The sequence below is a fragment of the Canis aureus genome, chromosome 1 (assembly GCF_053574225.1).
Source record: "Canis aureus isolate CA01 chromosome 1, VMU_Caureus_v.1.0, whole genome shotgun sequence".
NCBI classification, from domain to species: Eukaryota; Metazoa; Chordata; class Mammalia; order Carnivora; family Canidae; genus Canis; species Canis aureus.
The window spans coordinates 24944408-24954095 of NC_135611.1; the positions used below are offsets into that span (position 1 = coordinate 24944408).

Consider the following 9688-nt stretch of genomic DNA (forward strand, 5'->3'; position numbering starts at 1 on the left):
GATTAGGAGTGTTTCTCTACAAAAATTCTGAAGGGATCTTTTTACCTTGTGTAGTTGATGCTGTTCTGATTCTCTTCACATCTTTCTCTCCATTAGCTTCCTAATGTTCAATTATATCCTTTTTCATTGTGTATCATTATCCTTTAAGAATTGTCCCTTTCGGGATCCCTGGGTGGCGCAGCGGTTTGGCGCCTGCCTTTGGCCCAGGGCGCGATCCTGGAGACCCGGGATTGAATCCCATGTCGGGTTCCCAGTGCATGGAGCCTGCTTCTCCCTCTGCCTGTGTCTCTGCCTCTCTCTCTCTCTCTCTCTGTATGACTATCATAGATAAAAAAAAAAAAAAAAAGAATTGTCCCTTTCTTTACAGAATATCCTCATATGTACACTTTATGGAATTATCTTTTTCATTAATGACATTTTTCTGGACATATATAATATTTATAGAAGTCTTCAGAACTGCTCTAGTTTTTAACAGCATAAAAAACAAATGTTTTTTAAAACACAGTGCCATTTTGGATAAAAATTATTATTGGCATTCAGCTCTATATAATTAATGGCTGTCTATATGTCAAATGTTCTTTTTTGAGCTATTGAGGATTTTCTGATGCAATACTGTGAAAAGTGATGAGTGATAGCTCTGCCCTCCTGAGGCTGCCCTTTATAAGCATTTGGCCAGAAGTCCTTGGAGGGAGAAATCTAAGTTTTTAATTAATTGAGTATGAGATTCTGATTTGGGCTCTTAAAAAGAGCACTTTTGTTCCATTTGCTTTTCTTTGCCTTCTTAGGTAAAAGTTCTAAACTGAAGAAAGCAGACCGCAAGTAACCTAGTGATAATGAATCATACCTAAGAGGTTTTCAGTGCCATCTGGCACCTAAGGCAGTGGTGACACTGCCATTCCCTGTGGAATGCACCCTTATCTTATTCTTCCCCCTTTTTCTGGAGAGTCCTTGCGTGTAAACATGGTGGTAAGACTGCACTTGAAGTCCTGTCCCTTTACCTGTCACAGTTTGCCTGTGGCTGGCCGTCAGTGCGGGACTTTGCCAGACCCTGCACCCCAGCCCAGCCATCACTGTGCCGCAGTTTTGGCTCCACACAGCTGGTTTATGTTCAGTAGGATGTGTTGCTTCCCAGGAACAGTTCTTAATGTTTTTTATTAAATCCTATCCCTTCAGAAAGTTGATTTGTTCTAAGTAAAGATCTCATCACAAATAATACTTGCAGAATAAGTATTTAGCATTTGTTCTAATGGTAGTGTATCTCACTGCCATGTGGTTCTGTTATAAAATTGGAATGGATTGTATTAAATATAGGTTTTCAATTCAACTGACAAGAAGCTCTATTTTATTTTGTTTTAGCTGGGCAGAGAGCTGGTATTTGTTACTACTTAACTATTAAAAGGAAGAGGAAAAAATAGTTTGTAACTTGAAAGATGGGCATTTGACATCACACGGCATTCCTGCCTAGTGTTTATTTTCGTCACTCTGACAACGAGCATTGCTGCCTTTCTAGACATGATAAACAAAGTGCCATTTTGTATTTATTTAGCTCAGTGATAAAGATCTTAGGCTTTTCAGATTTCAGGGAGATCTGAATTAAACATGTTAATGGATTTTATTTTAATTTAAGCTTTACTGCCGCTGCTCTCTGGCGGACCCTTGCAGAGATCCTACATCCAGCCCAGAGTGCTCCATCTGATCAAACGTAGCTTGATGGCAGCTTTGTTCTACGCTTGGATGCCCTGTGTGTTAGGCTTCAGCTTTCTCAAGTTACAGATCCGTTCTGAGGCAAACTCCTGCCTGATTTTCACTGCATTTTATCCTGACTGTGAATGTGCTTTTGCCCTTGTGTATTTCTGCATCAGTTGAAGCATCCACAGAGCTGGACTTTGTGGAGCCGGAGCCCAGATTTCTGTCAGGCTGTGGAAGCTCAGAGTAAAAGTGACTCTGTTGGCGTGTTACTGTTGGAATCAGTCCCTCCCTAGGATTTCATACTTAGCAATTCTAAAGGAAATGAAAGTTATTTTGACTTTAAAATAATCAAACCACCAAATCAGTATTTCAGAAATAAATAGAATCACGGGCACCTGGGTGGCTCAGTTGGTTAAGCATCTGATTCTTGATTTTAGCTCAGGTCATGATCTCAGGGTGTGAGATAGAGCCCCACGTGGCTCTCTATGCTCAGTGAGGAATCTACTTGAGATTCTTTCTCTCAGCCTTCCCCCCTGGCATGTTCTGTCTCTCTCTAAAATAAATACATCTTGGAAGGAAGGAAGGAACGAAGGAAGGAAGGGAGGGAGGGAGGGAGGGAGGAAGGGAGGGAGGGAGGGAAAAGAGAAGAAAAGAAAAGAAAAAAGAAAAGAAAAGAAAAAAAAAAGAAAAAAGAGAACTAGAATTTGATTTGGGATCAAAGGGCACAATGTCTATAAAACAACAGAGTGAGGGAGAGAGCTTAAGACAGCACATGCCAGTATAGCTATATGTTGATAAACAAGGAAACTAAAAATAGAACTTAGCAGCTCTTATTAGAGACTTTCTCTGCTTTCTCTCCCTCCCTGCAAAAACTTGTTGCAATTTATGGTAATTGCTTCTTCACCTGCCTTTTATGCTAACAGAATAGAGGCATCCACTTAGAATAATTGAACTTTCCATCAAACCCATAGAATCATTTATTCTTTACATACCACCACAATAAATTCTGTTATAATGTTGCTTTTACAGTAATATAGTTTGAGGTGTAATTTTAGAGGTGAAAGCATAGGTCTTGAAGTTTGAATCAGCATTCTGAGGAGGTAGTGTTTGGTTGAGGCAACTAAGACCAAGTCAATGATTTTGATCCTTCCTTCTCAAGTCACTTAAAGCTATTAATTTTACTCTGCTAGATCCTTCTGTTTAAAATATAGTGATTAGGGATGTATGTCTCTGTGTGAAAGGAAAGCAGAAGCTACAAGTGGTAAGATAAAGTACAATCCTGATGTTTCTGTACATCATGTTCTTCTAGAGTTAAATCACAGTGCTCGACAATGCAGAAGTGACTTTTAAACAAAATTTGGTTTTGGTGTTTTCAGAAAACTTTGAAAATGTTTATCCCTTGAAGTTTGTGTGTATGCTTACATCAATACGCGTGTATGTATATATGTGTATGTATGTTATATACACACACACACATATACATGTACGTTACTTTGTTCTTTAGAGGAGTGACGTGTATATATAAATCATTTTGTTTCTTTCATAGAGGAGTGAATGTGGTTCCTTTTCTAGAACTCATTGGGTTACCTGACAGCATAGTAAACATTCTGAAAAATTCCCAGAGTGGAAATGCACTAACAGCATATGCCTTGTTTAAGGTAAGTACTGTTAAGAATGAATTGCTCTTCACGCTTAACTGGTACCCTGCTCAGTTTCTCATAAAACTCTGTGTTAGTTCCCAGTAGTTACCTTTTGTAACTTAAAATAGCCATATAAAATACCAGTCTAATGGCTAAAGTTGTTTTTTTTTAAGTTTAGATTTTATAAATAAAATGATGGTTTAGGAAGAAGTGCCTTGAGAATAGATCGTTCGTAACTGCTGTAATCAGATAAACGTGGGACTTCCAAATTTCCGGAAGTCATCTTTTTCACATTTCTCACACTTTAGAGTATATTAGTTTTCCTTATTCAGAGATCCACGTGTCACCTGACTTGTTAGTGATATTTAGCATTTATTCCACTGTTTATAATAGTTCATCTTCTTGATAAGTAAAGTAGTAAAGTCTAATTCAAATTGTTACGTGGGATCAACCTTAGACTTAGTAGCTGTCATGTATTTCCTTTTAGAAGTTTGTTGTCTATAATCTAGCTGTTCTCTGGAGTTGAGACAATGTTTATAAGCCGAGTTTCTATGTCTGTGGGTCTTTCTTTTGGAAGAGGAGCTCCGTGTAAATTGTAGAATTTAGCCACATTTATCTTATTTTTCTCAGTTGACAATTATGAAGTTCTATATATCTTCATCCTGATAAAACAGGTAGAAACATTTGGAAACTAGGTGCTATCTTATTTTACCTTCATTGTATAAAAATACTTAGAAGTATGGTTTTCTGGTAGTACCAGTAACGTTGTCTTATTCTGTTATCCTCATTAAAATCCTCTGAAATCTTGGGAGATCTCTTTTTTTTATTGTAATTTTGACTGGAGAGCTAAAGCTTAATTGAATATTTCCAACATGAAAACTTAATAAATCCGTAAATGATCAAGTTTCTAGCTATAATGGGTATAATTTACCTTAATAAATCAAACTATCATGATGATTTAAGCTATTTCCCTAATGGCTCCTTATCCCATGTTCCCATAGCATGTATAGCTCTTAATAGTTCGTATCATGGTCTGGTGTTAGTTGTGTGGGGCTTGTTTTTTTAATATTTGGTTTCTTTATTTGATTTTAAGTGCTTAGGAATTCAGAGTCATGTCTTCTTTCTCTTTGTGTTTTCACTATGCCTGGTATTGTGGTTTGTGGGCACATCAGTGCGCAGCGTATGTTTTTTGGGTGGAAGTTGAAACATGAACCTGTTCATGTAGGTAGGCTAGTGTCAGCAGTGTTTCGTCCCATTCACTGTTCCTCTGGGAAGTGGGAAATGTGCAGGGGATTCTCCTGGGTATTTTCTGTCACCCACAGTTTCTCAAGTGCAGTGACAAAACATTGAGATTTATTGCTTCAATAAGGCAAAGCCTCAGAAAAGAGGTGTGGCAAAGAGGAGAAAACACACTTGGGTTTAGCCTTGTGACACAGACTGGGACACACTCCTCAGCCCTGTATCACCATCCCGGAAGTGAACCTTTAGTTTAATTGACAAAAATTTTTTGAGTCCCTACTATGTGTCAAGTGCCATTCTAGTACTGGGAATACTGTAATTAAATAAAATGGTACAGAATTCATGCCCTCATGGAACTTATATTCTAGTGGTGGGAGCCAGTTGGGTAAAGAAGGTAAAGTTAAAACACACACACCACCATGTTTAGATGATGGTAAGTGCTAAGAAGAAAGAACAGCAGCAAGGGAGGACGTGTTTGTGTTGGGGTGTTTTGGGGTATTTTGTTTTCTTCAGAGGGATGTTGCCAGCAGGTGAGGGAGTTGGGTAGAAGAGCATTCAAGGAGAGGAAACACAAATGCAAGGTACTGAGGCTGCAGGCTACCTGTAGTATTGGCGGGAACAGGGAGGATGCCAGTGTGGCTGGGATGAGAGGCGGCAGAGCGGCAGTCAGATTGGGGGCCCTTACAGCCACGTGAGCACTTCAGCTTTTACTCAGAGGAGGTGGAAAGTCACTGGGCAGTTTTGAGTATCTGACTTGTGTTTTAACAAAATCATTTTGGCTTGTGTATTGAGAACAGCCTATATAGGAGGGCAAGGGTAGAAGCCTAGAGACCTAGCAGGAGGAGTTATTGCGGTGGTGTGGGTAAGAGCTGACAGTGGCCAGGACCCAGGGGTAACAAGAAAGCCCAGGAGACGCAGGTAGATTCTAGATATGTTTTGAAGATGGAGCTGATGGGATTTTTTAATGAATTGAATGTAAATTATGCAAGAGAAAGGAGTTAAAGCTGTCTTGTAGGTTTTTGGCCTGAGCAACTTTAGAGTCGCGGGTGGGCGCCTGGGTGGCTCATTCAGTTAAGTGTCTGCCTTTGGTTTGAGTCATAGTCCCAGAGTCCCAGGATCAAGCCCTGCGTCAGGGATCCCTGCACCATGGGGAGTCTGCTTCTCCCTCTGCCTCACACCTCGCTTGTGCTCTCTCTGTCTCTCTCTAATAGATAAAACCTTAAAAAAAAAAAAAAAAAAGAATAGAGTTGCAGTCATCTGAGCCTCTGACTCTCGGTTTAGCTCAGGTCATGATCTGGGGACATGAGATCAAGCCCCTCATCAGGCTCTGCAGAGTCTGAGGTTCTTCCCCTCTTCTCCTTCCTCTCCCCCAAATCAATCAATCAATCAATCAATCAATCTTTTGAGAGGAGAGGGAAGGTGTCCTGGTGGCTCCATCCGTTAAGAGTCTGACTCCTGATTTTGGCTCAGGTCATGATCTCAGGGTTGTCATGATCAAGCCCCACGTGGGGCTCCCTCTACACTCTATGTAAATAAATAAAAGAATAGAGTTGCCATTTCCTGAGATGTGGACAGCTTTGAGAGAAGTAGGTTTGGGGCAGGACCATCGAACATCATGAAGCAGTTGTGAACAAATGACATTTTGAGATCCTATTAGACATGCAGGTGGAAATGAGTAGGAGGTTGTATATACTGGAATTTAGGGGAAAGGCTCAGTCTGGAAATCTAAGAATCATTAATGTACAAATGGTACTACAGACATGATCCTGGGCTAAGAGGACTGAGGAATGAGGTGGCTGGAGAGAGGGAGTACAGTGCTGCCCCATGGTGTTCAGAGGTAGGCAACAGGAAGAGGAATGGGCAGGAAGGACTGGAAAGGGGCAGCCTCCAAAGCAGAAGGAAATCAGGGAAGTGGGGGCACAGCAGCCAGGCAGGGCATGCTCCAAGGAGTAGAGGGGGCGAGCTATCTCCATGGTTCTGACGGTTCATAGGCCTCTACAGCAACTGTGATGAGAGGTGGGGGTGAAGGCTTGGTTAGAGTAAATTCAAGAGAAAATGAAGAGGGAAATTGGAGAAGGAGAGCATAGGCCCCTCTTTCAAAGGGTTTTGGTACTGAAGCTATCAGAATGGGATACAGATGCTCTCCGCTTTTGTGTTGTTCTTTGACCAGTTCATCTAGTACTCAGCTTTGGTCCTTAAATCTCTGGGCAAAGTTAAATCTGTGCATGCTTGCACAGGTTTTTTTTTTTTTTTTTTTTTGCCTCATGAAAGTTCCCAGTTGGGATTTCAGACCCAGGGTGGATTGTAATGAGAAGGTAGCATGAGGCCTGGAAAAGTCAAAGGGTTTTGGAAGTGAAACTAAACTAAATTCAATGAAGAATAAACATTTGGCCCATGTTTGCTTCTCACCATTTGAAGTAGTTTGGGTCTGGTTTCGTTCTAGATACACAGTGTCCACAGGTTAGAAGGAATTTTAAGGAACAGAGGCAAGTGCATGTTTGTTATTGGTCCTGAGGCATCTTCTCACATTCCTAGGGCGTCTGTCTCCGGGTTCACTAGCACGTGGTTGCAGGCTCCAGGGCTTCTGCAAATATGCTGTAGTCCTTGGGTCAGTGTCTCAGTAACAGATGTTTATAAAATACATTTACAGAAGAGGGAAAAACCCTGTAGCCTGGTGAAGCAATTAAGTAATTTATACTCTTGTTGTTACTAAAAATTTTAATTTCAGATTGTTTTTGCTTAAGACAGTATTCCTGATGAGCTGTTGATCTCCTGCCTTTGCTTTTCCCCTCAGATTGCAACACCTGCCCGATACACTGTGACTTTGGGAGGAACCTCCTTCACTGTGAAGTATTTGCGTAGTCGGGGCTACATGTCGACACCGCCTCCTGTTAAGGAGTATCTACAAGACAGGATGGAAGAGACCAAGGAGCTTCTCACAGAAAAAATGGAAGAAACAAAGGATAGACTCACTGAAAAATTACAAGAAACCAAAGAGAAAGTTTCTTTTAAGAAAAAAGTGGAATAGAGTGCCTTATATAACAGGTGATAGAACAATTTCTGCACTTTAACCCTTTGGAGACTATGGACAAGGATACATGCTTCTGATTATTTTTTTTTCGTTAGTTGCCTAAATATACCAGTTCTCTGAGGGTTAAAGGCCTAAGATACCTTCTTTTTAAAGTTAAATATTACTAGAAAAATCAGTGTTTTTTGAAGAGAAAAATGAACCCAGTATAAGATTTTAACATCAATCACAGCATTAAGCAGCGGTTAATGTCATAAGTCAAAGCTCTTCTTCAGGGTCTTCAGAATCCTACTTGCTTTGAGTTTTATTGCAACCAGAACTTATGCAGATGAAGCCGTTGACTCCTTGAATGACTGATGTGGCCCTACACATGGTGTTAACACTGGATTTTCATCTTTATGTTATTCCTTGAACTTCTAACTATATTCATTTCTCAATGTGGAGACCAACTATTATCGTCAAAACTGCCAGTGAATGAGGGGATAGTGTTTCTGAAAAAATGGTATATAACAGTTATATACATTTAAAATAACACACTTTATATGAAGGAAATGGAATAAAAATTGAGTCCTATGTATGTAAATAAGATGTATTGGTCAGATGTAAATGAAAAATTGACCCTTTAAAAATGATTTTTACCTGAAACTTGTCATGATCAAATTTTTTAAAGGAAATCTATATGGACATGGTACTTTTTCACCTACAACATAAATCTCTACCATGAATCATTTGTGTTCTCTTCAACTCTTTTGCAGAGGAAACGTGAAAATAATATTACACTTTAAGTTCATTGTTAAACCCAAATATTCCTAAACCATGATTCAAGTTTGTGGTTCTCAAGCAGATACAGGTGTGGGAGCCGACTCACACCCCCTGCCACGTGGCAGACCTTTGTCTCCATAGGCCAACATCCTCTTAGTCTTTGTTTCAGAGTTAATGTTGATTTCTTGTGCAGTAATTTTTTAAATTGTAGCTGCTTTTTCCCTTAGAATGAGAGATCCTTTTCCCTTATATTGAAATATGCTTGAGCATTTTACTTGAATTTTTTTTTTTTTTTTTTTACTAGCAAAGCTATCATTAAATTATCTGCTTGGAATGAAATTCAGCCATTGTCAGATATGAGAGTTGCCATGATTCTGTGAGTGTGTTTGAAAATGTGTGTGTCTGTTTCCTTTGGTTCTAACTGCTTTTACTTCAGTTCTAATCCTTGAGTTGATATTCAGAAAACAGAGTGGCCTCTTTCTAGATGTGTCATTGTTTGGATGATGTGATAAGACAAAATGTCAGAGGGACTTCCAGAAGCAACCCTGTGGGGGATCACTGCTATTGGGATGGACTTTGTATTAAATATTTAATGGCCAAATTTGGAGAATAATTCAAAGGAAATATTTAAATTTACTCTTGATGCATCTAATCACTATATTGGGACATTTTATGAATTAGTATGCTGTGATTGGAGTCTGTGCCTTTCTCTGTCACGCACACTCTTGAGCACGGAGAAGGGTTTGGTCTCCTGATACACAGCTGAACACAGGATTTCAGCTTGACAGCACATTTTAAAATCTAAAAACAGTTGACATGTTTTAGCTTGCTTATTAAGCAGATATTAAATGCTAAGATGTTAACAAATTTCTTGGGTTTTTTGTTTTTTTTTAACCACTTGAGACTATGCCTGTGTTTTAACACCTAATGAAACTCTTCTAAAACAACTTACTTTTCACATTGCACAGGGCATATTTTCCTTTAGGGATAAAGTTGGGGTTCTTAGAAGTCACTAATAATCCTGAGACTAAAGTTTTCTTGTCCCGACTATCCACCACTTGAGTTTTTGTTGCCATCCGGTTATAGAAAAGGAGATGCTGATGAGTGCTTTGAAATTCTCTAGTGAAATAGTCTCTGAAGAGGTGAGTCCTTTTGTCATTATTTGGTACCAGGAATATTTGTATCCTATCAAATGCCATTGCTAGCATATTGCTAACCTACTCTACACATGACTTATAAGGGGGACACACCTGTAACATGTTGTTTGTAATATTACTAGCAGGCTAACAGAATGTAGTAATGTGTGTCAGGTTAAACAAATCACTGACAT

The 9688-nt window shown here is 39.5% G+C and overlaps 1 protein-coding gene across 1 annotated transcript in view; it reads left to right on the forward strand.

Moving 5' to 3' along the window:
• The window catches only part of FAM210A (family with sequence similarity 210 member A), a 29901-nt gene extending 20676 nt beyond the window's left edge, over nt 1–9225 (forward strand). Inside the window, exons 3-4 of the mRNA XM_077893045.1 lie at nt 3236–3347; nt 7363–9225. Coding sequence (XP_077749171.1) covers nt 3236–3347; nt 7363–7596 — 346 coding nt within the window. The 3' untranslated portion in view covers nt 7597–9225. The remainder of the gene's footprint in view (nt 1–3235; nt 3348–7362) is intronic.
• The last annotated feature ends 463 nt before the right edge of the window (nt 9226–9688 follow it).